This window comes from Sitophilus oryzae, unplaced genomic scaffold, assembly GCF_002938485.1.
Source record: "Sitophilus oryzae breed Bouriz unplaced genomic scaffold, Soryzae_2.0 scaffold_1498_pilon_pilon, whole genome shotgun sequence".
NCBI classification, from domain to species: Eukaryota; Metazoa; Arthropoda; class Insecta; order Coleoptera; family Curculionidae; genus Sitophilus; species Sitophilus oryzae.
The window spans coordinates 3,207,686-3,233,298 of record NW_022146167.1 but is presented as its reverse complement, the minus strand read 5'-3'; the positions used below and the strand labels follow the sequence as shown (position 1 = coordinate 3,233,298).

General features: G+C 33.8%; 2 protein-coding genes across 2 annotated transcripts in view; one reads left to right on the top strand and one right to left on the bottom strand.

Annotated features, from left to right (window-relative positions):
* The window catches only part of LOC115877781 (diuretic hormone receptor-like), a 367,521-nt gene that overhangs the window by 309,163 nt on the left and 32,745 nt on the right, over positions 1-25,613 (bottom strand). The gene's annotated exons all lie outside the window — the stretch shown is intronic.
* Positions 10,288-25,252, top strand: LOC115877780. The gene is made up of 3 exons (XM_030894095.1): positions 10,288-10,404; positions 24,326-24,699; positions 24,817-25,252. The coding sequence occupies exons 1-3, from the start codon at positions 10,288-10,290 to the stop codon at positions 25,250-25,252; spliced, it is 927 nt and encodes a 308-aa protein (XP_030749955.1).

Here is a 25,613-nt window from a genome sequence, read left to right as displayed (position 1 = left end):
TATAGCCTACCTTACATATTTAGCTACTCTTGTTTACTTACTTAACGAAGAAAGAGCAACAAACAGTGTAAACTTAATTTTTTAAAGAACTAAATTTCTTCTAAATCTTCTTTAACTTTATCTAGCAACCTGTTATACCGATAAATTTTTACTTCCAGTAGATATGTCGAGATAGAGGCTTATAAACGCTCCTTATTTTTGCTCTATTTCTATTAGAGAACATTTTCACAGCGAAAAGAAGATATATAAGCCGCGAACGTCATGAAAAATTAAGCTTTTGCCGAGCTAACCGCTATCAATTTCGACTTATCACGTTACAAATCGCGGAATCGCGTTTTTATAGGGTTTTTTTATTCGTCGGGGGACTTGACGTGCATGCGGTTGGTACGGAAACACTAGAAATTTACGGTTTTGGTCTGGAATCCGGTTTAAAGTTCTATAATTTCAACAGACGTTATCGCTTTTTCAAATAGACATGTATAACTCTAAAATAAACTAATCTTCCTGGACTGACAGTGTCTTTTATACAAAAAAGAAGAAACATTAGAGTTATAAATAAATAACATTATACAGGGTGCTTCAAAACAAATGCGAAAAACTTTAGGGGGTGATTCCTTGTTCAAAATAAAGGGTAGTTTGCTTTATAAACGTTGGGTCAAAAGTCAACCATTAGGGAGATATCGCGGTACAAAGATGGCGGAAAAATAATGTTTTATTTTTTATCTTGAAAACAAAAAGAGATAGACTAATGAAATTTTATGGAAGCATTACTGTTATGAAAACACACTTTCTGGTAATTTTTTTACTTTTTTAAAATGAGTGGAAGGGGTTGAAATAAACTACCCCTATCATTCTTGTTAACGAAATTTAAAGAAAAATCTTATCAAACACATGCGAGAAAATTAATTTGGATAGTTTAGTTTGTTTAGAAACTTTTTTATCTCTTGTGTTCTTTTGATAAAACTCATCGATTTGAAATTAAAAAATAAAATGTAAAGCATTACATGTCAGGACAAAGAACATTTTTAGATTAAGAATCTAGTGATAATAACGATAATAATAATCATCTAGATAATAACGTATTGCAGCAGAGTAATGTCAAATAAAATAATATTCGGAACATCCTAAAAAGTAACAGCGGCCGACTAGATTTTTTCCTAAAAAAATTACAGCAGCCCACTAGATTCTTTATCAGAATATGTTATTTGTCCTGACATGTAATTCTTTACATTTTATTTTTTAATTTCAAATCGGTGAGTTTTATCAAAAAAATACAAGAGATAAAAATGTTTCTAAACAAACTAAACTATCCAAATTAATTTTTTTGCATGTGTTTGATAAGATTTTTCTTTAAATTTCGTTAACAAGAATGATAGGGGTAGTTTATTTCAGCTCCTTCCACTCATTTTAAAAAAGTGAAAAAATTACCAAAAAGTGTGTTTTCATAACAGTAATGCTTCCATAAAATTTTATTAGTCTATCTCTTTTCGTTTTCAAGATAAAAAATAAAAACATTATTTTTCCGCCATCTTTGTACCGCGATATCTCCCTAATGGTTGACTTTTGACCCAACGTTCATGAAGCAAACTACCCTTTATTTTGAACAAGGAATCGCCCCCTGAAGTTTTTCGCATTTGTTTTGAAACACCCTGTATATTTCATATCAATGGAGAGCGCTGCCATGAATATGTTGAATAGGAGAGGCGCTAAGAGACACATCCCTGCCTAACTCCTGGGTTTGTTAGGAAGGGATCGCTCAGTGATCCATGATGTGACACTTTTGACTTGTTGTTAAGGAGGCTTTTACACACTGTAAGAAATTTGTTGGGTACTCCGAACTTTTTCATAATTGCCCAAAGTGCATCTCTGTTCACAGAGTCGAAGGCTTTTGTTAGGTCAATGAATGCAACATGAAGTTTAGACTGCTGCTCTTTCACTTTTTCCTGTAGATGGCGGATGGAGAATATGGAATCGATGGCGACGGTGTCGCGGTTGGTGCGAAAACCCATTTGCGATTTTGAGAGGATTTTTTCTATATGTGGATGCAGGCGGTTTGACATAATTTTAACAAGAATTTTTCCTCCGATAGCCAGTAGTGAAATTCATCGGTAGTTTCCGCAGTCTGATGCACTTTGTTCTTAAATATATTCACTATATTCGCGTTGCAAAAGTCCTGAGGTACCTCTCCGCTTTCCCATATGACATCGAAGAGAGCCTTAAGATGACTAATAAGTTCTTTACTTGCACACTTATAGATTACCGCCGGAATCGCGTCACAGCCAGATGATTTGTTGTTTTTAAAGTGTTTTATGAAGCCTTTTATTTCCTGTTCTGTTATTGGGATATCTAATACATCGAGGCTGTTATACTGAGGTATTGTGTTGAGTGCTTCCATATTGGGGTTGTTTTCTTCAAATTGACATTACATTATACGTATGTCAATTTGTTCGAAAAAAAATTAGAAATAGGACAAATTGACATACGTATAAAGAAAATAGATATTTCAGGGGTTACTATGACATCGTTTTTTTATTCGATCGAACGGTTTTTTAGTGGGTTTGTACGGAACTTTCAAGGGCACTCCGTATAACAATAAGTGTTCTATCCTTGAGAATACCGGCTGTCCTACATAGGACGGAATAACTCTTAAACAAGTTCCATTAATTAATTTACGAATATCTGTCGTGTCAAGTGTAATTAATTTACTTGTTTTCCTTTCGTTCTAAAATTAATTAAATAATTCCATAATACTTAAAGATCTTAAAAGTTGTAACTTCTTAATTAACACCAATCCAGATAAATTTTTCAAATAATTGGAATAATGTTTTGTCTTTTTTGGACGTTTTCGATTGGACGGGTGTCTGCAAAGTTGGACAAAATGCCTTGCAAAAATTATGTCAAACCGCCTCACGGTGGAGTATTAGCATGAAAAAGGTGATCGAAATTCGAAAAAGCAAATGTGTTTGAGGTTTCCCAAAAAAAGATAAATGATAAATTCACTCACTATTTCTTTCTTGTTCATTTTTATTATACTTAGAGATTTAGTTTCGCATTTCGAAGAATTCAGCATATTGTCTATATACGTTTTACTTAGTAAACATTGGAGTTTCATACAGTAAAGTAAAATACTGCGACTTTTTGCGACTTTGCTGATAAAATCAGAAAAACATTCTTGGTTTCCTCTAATTTGCAAATCAGTGATATACTAATGCGAGGTATAAACCTCGATGGCATTGTTGTTTACAAAGCGATCGCATTAGTGCCATTAGCAGCATAGCACAATTTGACATTAGTAGCGGCTTTAGTGGTATGGGCATTGGTCGCGGATCAGTCGTAGCATTAGTAGTATTAGTTGCGATATTACTACTGGCATTAGTGGAACTGACCGTGGAAACACTGGAACAGTAATTTTTCTTTCTTTTTTTAGAATCGACGAATTATCCTTTATTTTGTTCATATTATTTCCTCTTTAATTGAAAATAGCAATCATTTATATAAGGTCTACATAAAAAAATTTCGATCAACTATCAGTGTCAAATACCCCACTGTGCGCCTGCACCTACATATAGAAAAAATCCTCCCCGAATCGCAAACGGGTTTTCGCACTAACCGCGGCACCGTCGATTCCATATTCTCCATCCGCCAACTACAGGAAAAAGTAAAAGAGCGGCAGTCTAAACTTTACGTTGCGTTTATCGACCTAACAAACGCCTTCGACTCTGTGAACAGAGATGCACTTTGGGCAATTATGAAAAAGTTCAGTATGTAAAAGCCTCCATAATAACAACAAGTCCAGAGTGTCACATTATGGATCACTGAGTTAAGGAGGCTTTTACACACTGTAAAGAAATTTGTTGGGTACTCCGAACTTTTTCATAATTGCCCAAAGTGCATCTCTGTTCACAGAGTCGAAGGCTTTTGTTAGGTCAATGAATGCAACATGAAGTTTAGACTGCTGCTCTTTCACTTTTTCCTGTAGTTGGCGGATGGAGAATATGAAATCGATGGCGACGGTGTCGCGGTTGGTGCGAAAACCCGTTTGCGATTCTGGGAGGATTTTTTTCTATATGTGGATTCAGTCGGTTTGACATAATTTTTGCAAGAATTTTTCCTCCGATAGTCAGTAGTAAAATTCCTCGGTAGTTTCCGCAGTCTGATGCACTTCCTTTGTTCTTAAATATATTCACTATATTCGCGTTGCAAAAGTCCTGAGATACCTCTCCGGTTTCCCATATGACATCGAAGAGAGCCTTAAGATGACCAATAAGTTCTTTACTTGCACACTCATAGATTACCGCCGGAATCGCGTCACAGCCAGCTGATTTGTTGTTTTTAAGGTTTTTTATGAAGCCTTTTATTTCCTGTTCTGTTATTGGGATATCTAATACATCGAGTCTGTTATACTGAGGTATTGTGTTGAGTGCTTTCATATTGGGGTTGTTTTCTTCAAATTGACATACCTTTATACGTATGTCAATTTGTTCGAAAAAAAATTAGAAATAGGACAAATTGACATACGTATAAAGAAAATAGAAATTTCAGGGGTTACTATGACATCGTTTTTTTATTCGATCGAACGGCTTTTTAGTGGGTTTGTACGGAACTTTCAAGGGCACTCCGTATAACAATAAGTGTTCTATCCTTGAGAATACCGGCTGTTCTACATAGGACGGAATAACTCTTAAACAAGTTCCATTAATTAATTTACGAATATCTGTCGTGTCAAGTGTAATTAATTTACTTGTTTTCCTTTCGTTCTAAAATTAATTAAATAATTCCATAATACTTAAAGATCTTAACAGTTGTAACTTCTTAATTAACACCAATCCAAATAAATTTTTGAAATAATTGGAATAATGTTTTGTCTTTTTTGGACGTTTTCGATTGGACGGGTGTCTGCAAAGTTGGACAAAATGCCTTGCAAAAATTATGTCAAACCGCCTCACGGTGGAGTATTAGTATGAAAAAGTGATCGAAATTCGAAAAAGCAAATGTGTTTAAGGTTTCCCAAAAAAAGATAAATGATAAATTCACTCACTATTTCTTTCTTGTTCATTTTTATTATACTTAGAGATTTAGTTTCGCATTTCGAAGAATTCAGCATATTGTCTATATACGTTTTACTTAGTAAACATTGGAGTTTCATACAGTAAAGTAAAATACTGCGACTTTTTGCGACTTTGCTGATAAAATCAGAAAACATTCTTGGTTTCCTCTAATTTGCAAATCAGTGATATACTAATGCGAGGTATAAACCTCGATGGCATTGTTGTTTACAAAGCGATCGCATTAGTGCCATTAGCAGCATAGCACAATTTGACATTAGTAGCGGCTTTAGTGGTATGGGCATTGGTCGCGGATCAGTCGTAGCATTAGTAGTATTAGTTGCGATATTACTACTGGCATTAGTGGAACTGACCGTGGAAACACTGGAACAGTGATTTTTCTTTCTTTTTTAGAATCGACGAATTATCCTTTATTTTGTTCATATTATTTCCTCTTTAATTGAAAATAGCAATCATTTATATAAGGTCTACATAAAAAAATTTCGATCAACTATCAGTGTCAAATACCCCACTGTGCGCCTGCACCCACATATAGAAAAAATCCTCCCCGAATCGCAAACGGGTTTACGCACTAACCGCGGCACCGTCGATTCCATATTCTCCATCCGCCAACTACAGGAAAAAGTAAAAGAGCAACAGTCTAAACTTTACGTTGCGTTTATCGACCTAACAAACGCCTTCGACTCTGTGAACAGAGATGCACTTTGGGCAATTATGAAAAAGTTCAGTATGTAAAAGCCTCCATAATAACAACAAGTCCAGAGTGTCACATTATGGATCACTGAGCGATCCATTCCTAACAAATACAGGAGTTAGGCAGGGATGTGTCTTAGCGCCTCTCCTATTTAACATATTCATGGCAGCGCTCTCCATTATAGTGGACAGCAAACTGCAGGAGAGAGGATTGGGCATTAGATACAGATACGACGGCGGTCTGTTTAACATAAAAAGACTCAAGGCAAAAACACGTACAAAATTCATCACATCAGAACTCCAATACGCTGATGACTGTGCTCTAGTTGCAAATACGTTACAGCAATTGAAAGAAATGTTGAACACATATACCTGGGCATACGAGGCTTTGGGACTTAAGCTGAACATCGATAAAACTAAAATCATGTGCTCTCCCCCAGAATATCACAACAATGTTATAAAAATCGGAGAAGAACTATTGGAATATGTAGCGGAACTCAATTACCTCGGTTTAGTTTATATATATATATATATATATATATATATATATATATATATATATATATAAATCCTGTTTATATATATATATATATATATATATATATATATATATATATATAACGGGATTTATATATATATATAATGATAAGTATTTGATACTTTTTTCAGCTACAGCCTATTGCTGCCTTCCCGTTACCCTACGTCACACGTCTCGATTTAGTGCGTCATCAGCTTCTAGGTTACGAGCTTCCATTGCTTCCTTAACCGTTCCGTTCCAGGATTTTCTAGGTCTGCCTCTCTTTCTTCTACCCTGGGGAGTCCATTGAAAAACTTTTCTTGACCACCTCTTCTCCGGCATACGTAGAACATGTCCAAACCACTTTAAGCTGGATTTTGCAATTCGATCTAGCACTGTCTCCTCCGATGCATTCATGATACGCCTGACCTCGATGTTTGTCTTTTTTTCCATCCTAGCGCTCCTTCTAAGATAGTCCATTTCAACAACTTGGATTTTGCGCTTCGTATCTGCACTCAAAGACCATAGCTCTGAACCATAGCAAAGAACTGACTCCACCAATGTTCGTCCAAGTCTCTTTTTAGTTGTTGCAGACAAGTTTCGGTCCCACCAGAGGCTATTAAGACAACCAATAACTTGTTTGCTCTTCTGAATTCGGGTTTGAATTTCTTCTTTGCCCAAACCGTCGTTGTTGATAGTAGCACCCAGGTATTTAAATTTGTCTACTTGTTGAATCTGGACGTTATCATCTATGAAGACTACAAAACAAGCGTTGGAATTGACAGCTAAGTATTCTGTCATTTTTAGACTAACCTGAAGTCCCCATTTGTTATATTCTTGGTAAAGCCTCTTAGTCATGAACTCCAGATCGAAAGAGTCCTGCGCAATCACGACCTGATCGTCTGCAAAGCTCAGAGTAAACAGTGTATCTTCCCCAATGGGTATTCCCATGCCTTGGCATCTCCTCTTCCATTCCCTAAGGGCTACTTCAACGTAAGCATTGAAGATTAGAGGTGATAAGCTGCATCCTTGTCGCAACCCTTTTGTGGTATTTATTGGATTGGATAGCCTGTGTTCTATCTTAACGTACGCTTTATTTTCTTTATAGAGCTCCTTTATTATCTTAAGTAGGGGTCTATCTACTTCTAAAATATTCAAGGCTTCCCATATCTTGTTGCGAGGAATAGAGTCGTACGCTTTCTCCAAATCAATAAACGCTAGATGGACTTCTTGATCTACTGCTATCTTTTTTTCTATCACCTGCTGTTTTCTATATCAATTTTATTCAAGAGCTTGTCCGTTTGATTGGTTTTCATTTGGCGGATTGTTCGCCAGACCTCAGTACTCCGTGCGCCCCCTAGTAGACTTTTCACTTGCTGACATCTTCTTTCCCACATATCCGTTTGTCCTACCTTAATAGCGGGATTAGCATGCAGAATGAGTGGGAAGAAGAAGCTCACAATAGAACTCAATGGAGAAGAATTGTAAACTCAGTTAAGAGCGACAACCAAAAAGTAAAGAGGCAACAAAGCAATGAGATTTTTGAATGTCTGGAGTGCGGTAGGCAGATAACATCACGTATCGGGCTTTTCAGTCACAGAAAAGCTCATGAAAGAAAACGCCTTGCGTGACCATCTTCTGATGCGTGTCGAATACTCGTCAGCGAGTAATGGCAGTATGTATGTATGTATGTTTCTTATCGAATGTTACTGTTGATATCTAATAGAGCATTAATAAAACCGCGTATAAGCGACCCGCGTAAACTAAGTCACTGGTCTCAAAAATACAAACGCGTATAAGCGAAATCACGTATAAATATGCCGCGTAAAACGAGAGACTCCTATATACTTGCTTGTTTCCGGGAAAAATTTTATAGCAAACTATACAATAACCTATATACCGAACGATACTTTTATCTTTATTTCGTTTACACCACACGACCACACACCATAAAAATACTTTAATTTGACTATTAAAACTAGGAAGGAGTTTTACGATTATGAAAAAGGAAGAAATAACCAAGACGCCCAAAGATCGATATGGAATAGGTTCGGGCATCAAGGAAGTACATTAAAAATTGGTAACAACCCTTAGAACATAGGTAAGGGTGGTGTAAATATAAAGCTCAAAATCGTAAAGACGTAGCATTAAAATTTACGACAGGCGGCTGTAAAATCGGGATATTTAATGGGTATGCGTAAAAAGCATTGATCGAAGGAATTTTAGCATAGTGTTATAAGGTCTCTTTTGCGGATTAGATGGAGATAATTCCAAGGTTATTAAATTTAACAGGTTGATTGATAACTTTGAATCAAGCAATGAAGGGGACGTATTTTACGTTACCTATGGTGTAAATTCAAAAATTGTTTCAATATGAATTGTATTCAATATAGTAATGCTTTGATGTTAGGATTCAAATGGTTTAAAAATTAAACTAAGGATTTATGTCTTGTTACAAAACTCTTTTAAATAAATTTTAAGTTTCTGTGTGTAAAAACCTCAAACATATAACATATAACATAAATAAACAAACCTTATTCTACAGTATGTCCCTGGATTGTTTTTACACGAGGAAAAACTTTTTTATTATTGATATTTTGAGAAAAATGCATTCTTCATAAAAAAATTTGCTTCTTCTAAAGTGGTTAATGCTATTTATACTTTTCCAAAATTCCATACCGTTGTAGAGAAAATTTAAAAAAAAAATGATAATATGGTTGACTTTTTTCTAGATGAAGTCCTAAAAATCAAAGGGCTTTTTTCTGGTAAAAAATGAGTATGGTTGAAAAAATTCAACTTTTTCTCAAAATGTCAATAATAAAAAAGTTTTTCCTCGTGTAAAGAGAACATGTTTGAAAAAGCGTAGTTTGAAATGTCGAAAAAGTAATAAATTAAAAAACTATTTTTTACACGTAAAAAATAGTTTTTTAATCTGAATAACGGTCTAGGTAAAGCATCTAGCTCATTTGCCAGCTCAGAATTAGAATTTAGAGTTAGTAACTCGCATTTTGATTGGAGGACACTGCCATATTTATTTCAAACCAATTATAATCAAAGAGAATATTCGTATAATTTAAACAATTAAAAAACGTGCGAACGAAACGTGCAATAAAAAACGTGCGAATAAAACCGAGCCAGGAAGTCTTAATACCAAATTACCATTAGACCTTAACGCAAGAATTGGTAAGAAAGAAGATAGTAAAGTGGTTGGAAAACACGGTGAGAACGTCCTTAATGATTCTGGAGAGAGGTTAATTGACTTTTGCGAACTGAATTGTCTACGTATACTTAACGGCTTCTTCCCACACAAATTGATTCATCGATACACCCAAGAAAGGTCCTCTCTGCAACAAAAATCTATAATTGATTATATGATTGCTAAACAAATATCGAAACTCAAATTCAACGACTGCAGAGTTAAGAGAGGAGCAAATTGTGGATCCGACCACCGTCTGGTTGTTGCAGAATTAGTAGTACCTTTCCAGAGCAGAGCCAAAACTATAGAATACACAACATCACAAGGACTGGAAATTGAAGAATCTGAGCGTATTAAGTACAAGCTTCATTTACTACACGATGCCAGTATTAATTGGTTGTACCAGAGAAGATTAGATGTAGCCCTAAAGGAAGTGAAAGCCTGTAACGATGTAGAACTAGAGTATACCAACCTAAAAACCCTAATTAAAAAAGTAGCTTTCGAAGTTTTAGGTCAACAGAACATGCAGGAAAAAAAAATATAAACCAGCTTGGATAACTGACAGCATAAAGGCCTTAATCAATGACAAACAAAAATTCTATCAAAGATGGCTCTCAGACCGAACAGATACTAACTGGAGTCATTACAAGCAAAAAAATAGAGAGGTACGAGCCGCCATTAAGGTAGGAAAAACAGATAATTGGGAAAGAAGGTGTCAGCAAGTGGAAAGCCTAATAGGGCGCGCACGGAGTACTGAGGTATGGAGAACAATCCGACAAATGAAAACCAATCAAACGGACAAGCTCTTGAATAGAATGGATATAGAAAAATGCAACTACTATGCAGAATTACTGACAGAAAACCGACCAGAATTTCAAGCAGTAGAACATGAGAACAACCTTGCAGGCATTTTAATGATAAGCGAAAGAGAAGTACATCAAAGTTTCAAAAGAATGAAAAATGGACGGTCACCAGGTCCTGGTAATATTGTAGCCGAATTGTTAAAGTGTGGAACCCAAAGACTACGCTGGCGTCTGGCAGAGCTATTTAACCAATGCTGCCTGCAAAGTAAACTACCCCGAGAATGGCGAGTGGCTCACATAGTGTCCATCTTTAAAAAGGGAAATCGTAACGACCCCACTTGTTATAGAGGCCTAAGCATTAACAGTTCGGTCAACAGACTTTTTGGAAAGGTGTTACAGGGTAGGCTCAGGGACAGTATTGGTGACAAAATCTCGGAAGACCAAAGCGGATTCACACCGGGGAAATCTTGCACAAATAACCTTTTTGTCCTGCAGCAGGTGATGGAAAAAAGATAGCAGTAGATCAAGAAGTCCATCTAGCATTTATTGATTTTGAGCAAGCGTACGACTCTATTCCCCGCAGCAAGATATGGGAAGTCTTGAATATCTTAGAAGTAGATAGACCTTTGCTTAAGATAATAAAAGAGCTATATAAAGAAAATGAATCGTACGTTAAGTTATGACACAGGCTATCTAATCCAATTAACACCACAAAAGGGTTGCGACAAGGATGCAGCTTATCTCCTCTGATCTTCAACGCTTACGTCGAAGTAGCCCTAAGGGAATGGAAGACAAAATGTCAAGGTATGGGAATACCTATTGGGGACAACACACTATTTACCCTGAGCTTTGCAGACGATCAGGTCGTGATTGCGCAGGACTCATACGATCTAGAGTTCATGACTAAGAGGCTTTATCAAGAATACAACAAATGGGGACTTCAGGTTACTCTAAAGAAGACCGAATACTTAGCTGTCAATTCCAACGCTTGTTTTGAAGTCTTCATTAATGATAACGTCCCGATTCAACAAGTAGACAAATTTAAATACCTGGGTGCCACTATCAACAACGAGGGTTTGGGCAAAGTAGAAATACAAACCCGAATTCAGAAGAGCAAACAAGTTATTGGATGTCTTAACAGCCTCTGGTGGGACCGAAACGTGTCTGCAACAACTAAAAAGAGACTTGGAAGAACATTGGTGGAGTCAGTTCTTAGAAGAAGTGCAGGTATATCTAGGATGGAAAAAAAGACAAACATCGAGGTCAGGCGTATCATGAATGCATCGGAGGAAACAGTACTAGATCGAATCGAAAAATCCAGCTTAAAATGGTTTGGACATGTTCTGCGTATGCCGGAGAACGAGTTTGTTGGTGGCCAAAACGAGTTTTTCAATGGGCTCCCCAGGGCAGAAGAAAGAGAGGTAGACCTAGAAAATACTGGAACGGAACGGTTACGGAAGCAATGGAAGCTCGTAACCTAGAAGCTGATGACGCTCTAAATCGAGATGTGTGGCGTAGGGTAACAGGAAGGCAGCAATAGGCTGTAGTTGGAAATGAGTATTAAATACTTAAACCAAATTCCGTTTATATATATAAAAAACGTGTGAGAAGAAATAAAGCTTTTAACCTATCCCCGCTGTTAAAGTATCATTTAATCTACCCTTGCGGTTAAAATTCTATTTTATCTACTATTTTTGATAGATATAAGGCAATTTTAACAGTTGCTATGGAAAAAACAATATTTAAACGTTCTAGCTGTTTAATATTAGACATTTCTCTTCATCCAAGAGTAACCATCGTCACATTAATGGCAAAATAATACTTAAGGATAATTGCCCCCCGATCTTATATTAACACTTTACAATGGCAGTTAATGGGTGACGGGGCAAATTTACGGCCCAATTATAGGTCGAAAGATCTATAAACTAAATGGAAACAGTTTATATAAAATCGCGATTAAATTTAATTATAACTTAATTGCGCCGCTTTGTGTTTCCATCTTTGCCGTCGCCGTCGGTTTGATTGGCCACGTGAATATTAGAAGCGATCCGCTATAATTGTGAGCTTATTTTCATTTTATTTCCCTTGGAGCAAACAAAAAAGAAAATTTATTGCATAGTAAAGAGACTCGAGGGTGTTTATTTAGGTTTACTGCCCACTAAAAATTATTTTTAATTGATTAAAAATAATAAAATGCTATAAATAATAGTATATTGTTTTATTAGGAATAAAAATGACACTTCTTGTAGCGAGGCTGTGCATTTGACATTACAGGCGAAGCAAAAAAAGTCAATTTTACCCCGAATAGAACATGCTGTTTTCATTCAAACGCCTCAAATATTTTTTTAAACAATTTCAAACGTTCCAAATAATATAAAAAGACTAAAGCTTCATTCAGAACCTCGCAATTAGTGGAATAAATTAGTGGTTTCAATTACACTTTATACTTTTTAGTTTACCATCATTCTCAATGTCTAAAAACCACAATTAAAATTAATAAAATGTCATAGGAACAGCTTGCAGTAATCAATTGAATACATAGAGAAAGCTTAATATTTAGCTTATAAAACAATAAACTTTTGGTTTCTAACAACATTTTCTCTTGACGGATGATAATCAAAGTCCAAAATGACATTCCCCGCAAATTTTAGTATAATATTTTATAGTATAATTACCTAGTGGAAAAGTCAAGAGTTTGTTAACTTTTTCCACTAATTGAAAATTCCTACCACTAATTTTGACGTTCTGAATGCTTACATTCAAATTAGAGGAACAAACTTCTACGCTAATTGAAACCACTAATTTGTTCCACTAATTACGAGGTTCTGAATGAATCTTTAAGCTTCATTCGGAACCTCGCAATTAGTGGAAAAGTACACTTATCAGTTTAGATTAGTAGTGGAAAGTATCGAATGAATACTATCGAAACATTCGATAGTTGCAATTCATTTGAATAATTCGATAGTTAGTAAAAAAACATTCGTTGGAAACTATTCGAATGAAAATTATCGAACAGATCCGTCATCTGCCTTGAAATATTGTATTCTAGTAATTCGGCAGCAAAAACTATTCATTTATAAAATTCATTCATTTATGAAATTCATTTATTCGTCAGGATCGATTATAATAAAATATTAACTGAATTTTAGTTGTCGCGTTTCTTTCCGAGAAACCCGACAGCGGTCGGTGGCAATGCTATGAAAGAAGCCGGCATCTTTGATTTTTTGCGGAGTCAGATATAGATAAGGACACATTATTTTTTTTATTGAGGTGCTAGTATTTACACAGAAAATATATTATGAAGGGCGCTGTTGCCATATTTTGGTATTAGTTGATATTAGCAAAGAATATTATTGTTTGGCTTTAGTTAGTTAGGGATAGTATGTCTATATATTCTGCATTTTTTATTAATATTCTGTTGTTACACTGCAATAATACTTGTTATTTTGGATGTAAGAAAATGATTTTTAATGTTTTTAAGCAAAGACTGGTTTAATAAATAATAATAACAGTAATAATTTGTTATACCTATTAACAACAAAATTTAAAATGATTTAATATAAATATTTTTTTAAGTAGTAGCAAAATATAAACAACAAATTAGATGTCAAAATTATTTATATTAGATCCTATTTAAAAATAATATAGTCTCTAAATTTTTGGCAACGTTGGTTTATTAAATAATAATAATTTATTATATTAACAACAAATTTTAAAATCATGAAATATAAACATTTATTAATTTTCTAAGCATGCAGTGTAATGGAACGAAAATATAAATAAAAAATTAGAAATCAAAATTATTTATATTAGGTGCTTTATATTTCTATTTAAAAATTATATTTACTTTTACTGGCATTTACTTTAAAAAATAAATGAAATATTTCTTCGCAAAAAACTACATGTAAGAGAATTAGCATAAACAAAATACAAACATCGTTAACTTTTTTTTAAAATTGGCACGTGTAAAACTTTCATTTTAATTTTCTCATCCCATAGTTTGAGTTCGATAACCATTTACTTAACCACATTACTTAAATATGATTATTAAGTTCAACTAATTCATATTATTAAAACATCTAAAACACAAATATGTATTTTTAAAATTAATTGTAAGTTCATCTCATCTCTCTTAAAAATTGCTACTTCTCAAAATTTCCCATTAAAAAATAGACCATATACCATATAAAATTAAATAATTGAAAGATCGGACTACGGAAAACCACACAAATTTTCGGAAAAATTTTGACCACCTGCACATGCACATAATCGTCAATAAATAAAATTAAAAAATAACTACTATTTTAGTATTTTAACTATTTTAATAAACGCAAAAATACCACAGTATTTATACGGCGAAGTTATAAAAATTTGGAAGAACTAATAATGACCTGACGCATACAAAAATCAAACGAATACTAAATTTCATTTATCAAAAGCATTCGATAGACGTGGCTCAACGATAACCATTTAGTCGCACGGCGAGGTTGTCACATATGCTTTAGTATACAAATGAATGAATGATTTTATTCGAATAAAACCATTCGATAGTTGAAATCATTCATTCATTAACCATTCGATAGTCTAATTCATTCGATAGTTCCCATCGCTAGTTTAGATGATTCCTCCAAGACAATCATTAAAAGCAACAAATCTCATTGAGCCTATACTTAAACTTGTATTTGTACCCAGGGGCGCAACCAGACACCGACTTTTGGGGGGGCTCAAGCCCTGAGACTTCTAAAGTTATACAGGGTGTCCCAGAAATAAGTGCAAGTATTTTAAGGGGTGATAGATCTCGATAAAAAAAACATATTTTCTCTTTATCGTCTTTCAAATAAGTCAAAAATAACGGAGTTATTTTACTTTGAAATTTTCCATAAAAAATGTGCTAAAATTTTAAGAACCACTGGATCATTTCTGGATTTTTATTCTTGTAAATTTAATCTAATATCTATGTTGCCCTATTATCAAGAAATTATGTTTTTAACCAAAAACTAAAAAAATTTCGAAAATATTTTCAAAAAATTTCGAATTTTAAAAAAAAGCTTTTTCATGAAAAAACCTCAGGCGTGTTTCTGGGGTTAAACTATACTACCAGTTAAAATACTTGCACTTATACTTATACAGGGTGGGTTAAATTGGACGCTTTTAAAGGGAAACGCCCTATTGTATAGGAGATAAGTGAAAACTAATGTCGGTCTTTAAAGGTCAATTTTTATCAGAAACATGATAGTAAAAGCCGCACATCGATATCTGTTACCGTTACGGGGTGTTTTCCAAAAATGTTCATTTTTATCAAATCGCTCTAACTAACTTTTTGCTATGGAAAATTTGGTATTTTTATGAAAACATTTCTAAAGTACATTTTTTACGTAGAATTTAATGGTATGAAGTATAATTTTTTTTAAATTAACAATTTAAGAGTTATTAACAGAAAAATTGATTTCTTGTTTGAGACACCCTGTATATTTTTAATTAACTGAAAATAATTTAAAATTACCTTTCCAAAAATATAGCACACTTAATATTTTGTTATAGTCCCCTTCGAAATACAGAATTTTTAAAAGTTTGCCACTTTTTACTAGTAGGCTTTGGACCCCTTATTGATGATCTGTCCCTAATATGGAACTCGAAAACATATTTTTTTCAGCAAAACGAGGTACCGCCTCAGAACACTGAAGTTATCAGCAAATTTTTCCAGCCAATTTCGAGAATAATGAATAGCTAACGAAGATATCAGCCGTTGGCCGTCGAGGCCTCCGGACTTAGCGCCTATGAATTTTTCTGTTTGCGGAAGAATAAGGGTTCTTATTTTCATAATGCCCGTATAATCTAGGCAAGAATTAGAAGTACTTAGCGGTTATGCGAGGGTATCTTTCATCCCCACTGAGTTAATGAATTCTGCAATATTATATTTTAATATTAACAAAGGTGGCCATAGCGAGAATGACAATATCAAAGTTTGTTTGAATTATTTTGTATTGTAAAATTACTGTCATTAGTTCATAAAGTTTAGAATTTTATTGTTACGAATAGAAAGTGAGTTTAAAAAGAAGTGTTGTGTTGTGTACCATAAGGTAAAAGATTTATTATTAAAAATAATATCCGTGTAAAGCTTGTGACTTGGCGAAAGATGCAATGTTTTAATAATAAGAAAAACATAGGTTTTTATCATAACCTTGTATTTAAAAGGTTCATAATTCAGGATTTATACAGATTTATTTCAAGAGAACATTTTTTCGTATTCACAATCTTTTTATCCCGATTAATCTATCTAAATTTAGCTGCCAAGATGCCAAGAGAATAAATATATATTGTTTTAGGTACCATGTCAATAAGAAAAATCTCTTGTTTTTCTGCTTGGTGTGAAGGCAATTCTTTGAAGAGAAAAAAATGCATCTGTTTGCGATTTGTTCTGAATACACGCTAAATTTAGGGCAACATGGAAGAGACATTATAATGAAATAGTGAAAATTATTAAAAATTATATTATTATTATTATTACTCTTTGTTTAAATGTGTGGGAGCACGGTCATATAAGGAACCACTCATCAAAGAGGTTGGTACTTCGAGGGCGTACTTTACAGGCATCCCAGAGTTAGGACAAAATGATGAAAATATTCAGGATGATGATGATCATTAATGATGATTGAATATTATTGTTACATACATTTCTCTAGTAAATTGTTTATTATCATATTTATTTAATTTGTTAAATTTTTTAGGTTCTTTTTTCATTGTTCAAGCTAATTTTTACTTTCAATTACTAATACAGTACATCTTCTGTAAACCTTCTAGATACTAATAAATTCACTTACAAAAAAGTAAGGAACTACAGTTTTTGTTTGAGTTCGATATAACAAAATGAAAAAAAATAATATATTTCGTAAGACACCCTGTACAAGCATAAAATGAAACAAAATATCATTATTCAACGCATTTATTTATTTTCTTACCAAACAAATTATTTTTGTTTTAAAAAATAATTTAAATTTTATAAGCATTATTTATTACCGCTTAAATTGGCGAAAATGACCTATGTGCGCCGGACTTAGCGCCTATGAATTTTTCTGTTTGCGGAAGATTAAGGGTTCTTATTTTCATAATGCCCGTATAATCTAGGCAAGAATTAGAAGTACTTAGCGGTTATGCGAGGGTATCTTTCATCCCCACTGAGTTAATGAATTCCGCGAGAAATGTTCAAAAACGGTCCCGTCTGTCCATTACAGAAGACGGTCATGTCGAACACCTGTAGCAAAATTTCATGTTTTGGTTTATCATTTATATTTATTGTTATTAGATATAGTTTAAATGTGTTTAAGTAAGTTGATGTAAATGTGTAAATTTTTATAAATTTCTGCATCTCATTGCAAATATTATTTCCGTTTTAATTGCTGCTCACAGCTAGAATTTTTTTGTATAACAGTGGGCACCGTTCAAAGCGTACTTATTCAAAATGGACGATTTTTTAAAATCTATCTCGAAGAGGAATAGAGCAAAATATCAAGTATATTATATCTTTGGAAAGGTAATTTTAAATTCTTTTCAATGAATTAAAAATATACAGGGTCCAAGGTAAAAAAATCCAATTTTCTGTTGATAACTCTTAAATTATTAATTTAAAAAAAATTATACTTCTATCATTAAATTCTACGTAAAAAGGTGCTTTGTAAATGTTTTCATAAAAATACAAAATTTTTCATATCAAAAAAGTTACAGCGATTTGTTAAAAATGCACATTTTGAAACGGTAACAGATATCGATGTGCGGTTGTAGTTGTAGTTGTGTTTACCGTCATGTGTTTGATAAAAATTAAGCTTCAGTACACCGACATTAATTTTCATCTATCTTCTCTAGAAAACGGTGTTACCCGTTAAAAGAGTCCAATTTGGCCCAACTTGTACATACGCTTAATCTATGGACATTTTTTAGATTTATTATTTGGAAATTGGTTAACAAATTATTTATGACGTTAGAAAAAAAATGCATGTTCTATTTGGAGTAAAAATTACTTTTTGTGCCTCACCTAAAATGTCAAACGTACGCCAAAAAAAAGTATCATTTTTACTCAAAACAATATCAAAAACTTAAAACTAATATCAATAACCTTGGTGATCAACCATGAGAACCTGACAATAATTGTTGCTCAACTTTGCTGGTATAATTGCACTATATCACGTGGTTTTATTGAATTGCACCAAACATCTGGGAGGGCTAATTTTGAGGTTGGGGGGGGGGGCTAAGCCCCCCCTAGCCCACCCCCCTAATTGCGCCATTGTTTGTACCGATGGGATGGTCCATTGACTGAATAACAAACTCTCTTATCAAGAGCTTAAACATATAATAAAGCCTCAAGACAAAGAGGAGAAAAAAAGTTTTTTTCTTCTTCATATTTTCTTTATGATAAAATCCTCGTCGGGCGTCCATCCAATATCGCTCTCAATTAGATTTGCGAAAAAGAACGAAAAACGCGGTGACACGCCGAGCTGCTATCGACCGAGTCGAGCCGTTAAATTCTCGTTAGATCTGGAAGTAATGAAAAATCCATACAGTTTAAGCTTATTGGAGACTCCGCATCGTACCAGAGTCTATATACGCGCTGCTGTTTTTTTTTCAGACCAAACCTAAGCCCCAACACGCGCCACGCTGCGGGTTCGTTTAAGCTAAATCCTCCAAATCCTGTTCGAAACCGCTGTTTTTTGTCGTGCCTCGTGTGTTTTAAAAGAAAATCTCAAGATTTAAATACCGTTTCTGACTAATGAAGCCATCAATCACAGTAAAACCTTTTTTAAGAACGTTAAATAGCCTTCTTCTTCTTCTAGTAGTTTAAATGCTTCGAGTTTACATCTAGCGTATGTTCGAATAAAAACGGCGTCTAAGACGGCTGTTAGGAATGGTAATCGATGATAATTTTGAAAAGGTCAATTTCTAAACGTCATTAACTAAAAGTTGACATAAAACTTGTCAAAAATTAACAGTAATTATAGAAAGATTAAAATAGGATAGAACTTTTCCAGACACATAAATCTATTTACAAAAAAATATTTTTTTGTTTTCTTGAATTTTTAACTACACCATTTAAAGATCAATTTACCCAACATGAAAAAAAATACAAGCTTCTTGGCCAACTGACCGAATACAGACCAAGTAAATGACATCTAGAGCTTGACTTCGCCAAAGTTATCCTCAATCGCCATTCCCCAGCCGGCTTAGACGTCGTTTTTTTTTCGATCGTATGGTAGATATCCTTAATGAGAATTAGAAGTTACCTAATGTAATTTCACCAAAACCTGTCCGAGATGTAGATGGCGATACCATCGTCGCTAGTCAACCTGTTAGAGATTTAGTTTAGCTCTGCGCCGCTGCGCGTTGATAGTCGTTTAAACTGAGGCCGCAGTGCAAGCAAGTTACCTGGAGGGTAGTGGGTATCGAGGCGCCAAGCGACCCTCCAAGTAACCCACGAGGTATGTTTAACTAGTAAAAGTTTGCCACTTTTTACTAGTAGGCTTTGGACCCCTTATTGATGATCTGTCCCTAATATGGAACTCGAAAACATATTTTTTCAGCAAAACGAGGTGCCGCCTCAGAACACTGAAGTTATCAGCAAATTTTTCCAGCCAATTTCGAGAATAATGAATAGCTAACGAAGATATCAGCCGTTGGCCGTCGAGGCGGCCGGACTTAGCGCCTATGAATTTTTCTGTTTGCGGAAGAATAAGGGTTCTTATTTTCATAATGCCCGTATAATCTAGGCAAGAATTAGAAGTACTTAGCGGTTATGCGAGGGTATCTTTCATCCCCACTGAGTTAATGAACTCCGCGAGAAATGTTCAAAAACTATTTAAGTGGCAAATTTATTTATTTTAGCTTTTAAGTTATTTTTCAATGGTTTCATTATTTATTTTTACTGAATAAACATTTTAAATTACATCCAATGCACAGCATAACTTATATTCTAGCTTCTTTAACCGATGATGAGCAGTGAAGTCTTTAGTTTAACGGGGGCCACGGGCCTGAGACAAAAGGGGCCCCTCGGATCTTGGAGGACTTACAAAATCGCGATGTTTTGTCGCGGTATTTCCCTGGAACGCTAGCGAAAGTAACGCGGCTCATATGTGGAACCGGTATTTTCATCACTTTGTCATCATAAGTTGCCATTAAATACATGCAAACATTGTTTTATTACATCAAATTGCATTCGTTTTTCAATTTGTAAATATTATAAGCTTTAAAAAAATGATGTTATCGTTTTTCTGCAGCCTTTTTAGAGCTGGGGCCCTTAATACTCCTGGGGCCAGGGCCCATCAGATCCCTACGTAAAGACGGCACTGCTGATGAGTAACATATTTATATCTATATCGATTTTTATTATAATTATTACAGTATACAGAGTGTCCCAGGCTGAGCGTGCATTAGAAGTTTTTAGAGAACCACAATATCTAGATCGAAGTTTTTCTGCACATTATTGTTTTACAACAAGATCTCGGTTAAAAATCGATCGGTTAAAAATATTTTCAACATGGCGACACTTCCGGAAATACCGGAATTTGACAGAAACTTTCTTATTTTAAATGGTGTAAATATAAAAAGTGGATTTCCATTTGAAAAAAAAATTATTTATGATAATTTTTTAATCGCTCAATTCCATGACATCTGCTGCGGCCATTATTATATGACATTCGGACTATTTAATTTTTGGCATAGATAGCCTCTCTTTATGGTACAGTGGCTGTGGCAATCACTAAATTTGACGTTTAGGCTATATACATATTTTTGACAGGCAGTTTTTTCCTAATTATAAATATTTTTTTTTGCTCAAAAAACGGTTAACGTTAGGTTAGAATGTTTAATATCAAAATCCATAAAATTTTACAGAGAATTTAAGTAAGTAATAAAAAATGCGATCACCCGTCTGAAATAAGAAAGTTGCTGTCAACTTCCGAAAGTGCCGCCATATTGAAAATATTTTTAATCGATAGATCTCGTTGTGAAACAATGATATGCACAAAATCTCGGATCTAGATATTGTAGTTCTCTAGAAACTTCTAATGCAGGCTCAGCCTGGGACACCCTGTATAAATACTTCAATTTTGTCAACCATTATACATAAGTCATTCAATTTTTACAAAATGTGCATTAGAAGTATATCATTATCTGAACAGACCGGGGGCCACATTTAGCTTCGCCGCCCCGGGCCCCCGATAGGCTTAGTCCGCCACTGTGTAGACGTCCTTTCTAATTTGTCTTGAACTTTATTAAGTAGAAAATTAAACGAAATTTAAACGATTTGTAAAATATTTGTTGCTTTTATGTTTAAAAAAAGGCTCAAAATAATGATCTTTTACCACATCTATACATAACACCAGACCATTCGGTAATTAAAAGTATTAACACCACAAAAAATAATGCAAAAAACTCTTTAATTATTTTAAAAGCAGCTAATAACATCCCTATGGCAATAAACACTGTATAGGCCTATTAAAAAGCCGAGCTAATGTGGAAATGCCTGATTGCTAACTGAACGGAAACAGTAGGTAATATAATTGTTGTTATGGAAACGAAATGCTTGGTGGGTGTAATTTCAAAATTGGATTGATTTGATTTTATCGGATGCGCTCATAATTAAACCAGTGCTTAAATTTAAAGTGTTTAATTAGTGTATAAATGTTTTTATGGTGTTTTTAGCTTAAGAATTATTTACATTTGTCACTTTTAATGGGCATCTTCTAAAGTGATAAGTATAAATTGCCTCTAATCTTTTTTTGTCCAAAGTGTACACTAAGTATAAAGGATAATATAGTATAATGTTTTATTAGGAGGAAAAATGACACTTTTGCGACGAAGCTGTACATATTGTGAATACAGGCTGTCCGACATACAGCTGAGGCACAAAAAGTCATTTTGCTCCGAAAAGAACATGCTACGAACATGCTAATTTCAAACGTTCCAAATAATATTATAATAATTATTTTTTATAAAAAAGGCGATAAAATGGTATTTTATCGTCGTGTATAAAACAATATTTTTTCCATAGCGATTTACGTTTTAAAAAATATTCAGAAATTATTATTTCAAGGAATTTATTGCGTGTAGAAAAAATATTGTGCTGGATTGGCGTTGGTTTCTATGTAATTTCACAAATAAATAAAGCTGTCTCTTTAGTTTTCAGTTTTGAGTCAATATTTTTTAATTCTCTTTCGTATCGATTGCTGATTGAATTGGAGCCAGAAATTGTTCAAACCGAAATAAGTAGATTATCAACAGATATTCAGGCTCGGTGCCGGACTTAGGCCTAGGCCAACTAGGCCCGGGCCTAGGGCGGCAGATTTTTAGGGGCGGCAAATTTTTACTTTTATTTAAACTTTTATTTAAAACTTTTATTTGTTCATGAAATATTTCGAATATAGCCTTAGCCGATTACACATTTATTTACTTAACTATTATTATTGTTTAAATATACAGGGTGTTTCAAAACAAATGCGAAAAACTTCAGGGGCTGATTCCTTGTTCAAAATAAAGGGTAGTTTGCTTCATAAACGTTGGGTCAAAAGTCAAACATTAGGGAGATATCGCGGTACAAAGATGGCGGAAAAATAATGTTTTTATTTTTTATCTTGAAAACGAAAAGAGATAGACTAATGAAATTTTTTGGAAGCATTACTGTTATGAAAACACACTTTCTGGTAATTTTTCACTTTTTAAAATAAGTGGAAGGGGTTGAAATATACTACCCTTATCATTCTTGTTAACGAAATTTAAAGAAAAAATCTTATCAAATACATGCAAAAAAATTGGATAGTTTAGTTTGTTTAGACACTTTTTTATCTCTTGTGTTTTTTGGTAAAACTCACCGATTTGAAATTAAAAAATAAAATGTAAAGCATTACATGTCAGGACAAAAGACATTTTTGGATAAAGAATCTAGTAGGCTGCTGTCAAACAGTTTTATTTCGTAATAATATCGTTACATTTTCTTCTGAACGATAACCTCTTAAAAATTATTTAGCAAGACAATTTTTAATTCTGTATTTTAATTTGAACGAACGAGTTCTAAACCAAATGAACAAGGACCGAGAACTCCTCGACATAATAAAAAAGAGGAAAGCAGCCTATTTAGGCCATATCATGAGACATAGCAAGTATGAATTCCTTCAGCTCATCATCGAGGGTAAAATTGAGGGAAAGCGCGGACCCGGACGACGGCAATGCTCCTGGCTGAAGAACATCAGAGATTGGACAGGCCTGGACTCACATACTTTGCTGAGAAGAGCGAAAAATAGAGAGGAATTTGGCATGGTTGTTGCCGATCTTCACTGAATGGAGAAGGCACTTTAAGAAGAAGAAGTATTTTAATTCATGAAAGTACAAAATAATGAAAAAAAGTACATATTAAAAAATAAAAATGTTTTTGTCCTGACATGGGGTAATGCTTTACATTTTATTTTTAATTTCAAATCGGTGAGTTTTATCAAAAAAAAACACAAGAAATAAAAAGTTTCTAAACAAACTAAACTATCCAAATTAATTTTTTGCATGTGTTTGATAAGATTTTTCTTTAAATTTCGTTAACAAGTATAATAGGGGTAGTTTATTTCAACCCCTTACACTCATTTTAAAAAGTGAGAAAATTACCAGAAAGTGTGTTTTTCATAACAGTAATGCTTCCATAAAATTTCATTAGTCTATCTCTTTTCGTTTTCAAGATAAAAAATTAAAACATTATTTTTCCGCCATCTTTGTAACGCGATATCTCCCTAATGGTTGACTTTTGACCCAACGTTTATGAAGCAAACTACCCTTTATTTTGAACAAGGAATCACCCCCTGAAGTTTTTCGCATTTGTTTTGAAACACCCTGTATAATTCGCTTGGGTTATTTTTTACTGCATTATGCCATGCCATCCAGTTAATAAATACATAAATACCTCATATATAAAAAAATAAATTCAAAAACATTAAAAAATGTATCAAAAACACGTTGGTCTGCACGAAATGAAGCTTGCAAATCACTATCTTTGTCTTCCAATGAAATAAAATCCACGTTGAAGTCAATTTCTGAAGACGATACCGAAAAGCCTAAAACCCGATTAGATGCTTCTAGTCTCCTTAAACAATTCAAAAGCATAGAAATGGGTCTTATGGCGGTATTTTGGACAGACGTTTTAAATAGATTAGATGCGATCAATAAAAAGCTTCAAATGTTGGATATTGATCTACAACTGGCTGCAGATTTATATAGCTCATTGGAAAAATATTTTTCTAAAATTAGAAATCTAGATAATACTAAATCATTCGAGGAATATGAAAGAAGGGCCATAGAATTGTTCGGTGAGAAAAAATATGCTGCAGATAAAAAGAGAAAAGTGAAACGGAAACGACAATTTGGTGAAACCAGTGATAATGAAACTCTATTTAACGCTAGGTACGATTTTAGGATAAATGTATTTAATGTTATTATTGATAAATTAATCCTTGAATTTTTTTTCCTACAGGAAAAGTGCCTACAATGACTTTTCAACCAAATTTGGTTTCTTTTTAGTGATTTATCTACTTTAATTATTGACAACATTACCGATAAGTCCAGACATTTAATAACCTGTTATGCAAATGATTTAGAGGAGTCAATGGCTAATGATTTAATACACTTTCGTGAATTTATAAAATGCATTAAGTCAGCAAAACCATCTGCTAGAGAGCTTCCTACAGTAATTTATGAAGAAAACGCTCAAAACCTGTTTCCAAATACTTTCATAGCATTAAGAATCTTCACATGTACTTTTATTACTAACTGTTCTGCTGAACGCTCGTTTTCTGCATTGAAACGTATTAAAACTTATTTACGGTCCACTATGGAAACTGAACGTCTAAATCATTTGGCAGTTTTACATATTGAGTCCGACCTTTTAAAAACTATCAATTACGATGAAGTAATTGATAATTTTGCGAACAAAAAAGTACGTAGGAAATCTTTATAGGCATATAAGCAAACCTTATAGTTTTGTTGTTCGTTTGTTGTCATTTTATATGAATATTTTAATATTTATTTTATGTTCTGTGTTGATCTGTTCTGTCGGTCTATTCTGTTGTTGGTCCTCTATTCAAATAAATGTTTTTTATATCCGTAATTTTTTTAATTAAAGAAAATGTTAAGGGGCGGCAATTTTTTTTGGCCTGGGGCGGCAATTTCGTTAAGTCCGGCCCTGTTCAGGCTGAGGCGACAAACGCCATATCCCAACTACTTCCATTTAAATCCCGAAAAGAAATACAAAAATTTTCAAAAGTGGATACAATTAAAAAACGTGCGAGAAGAAATAAAGTTTTTAACCTATCCTCGCT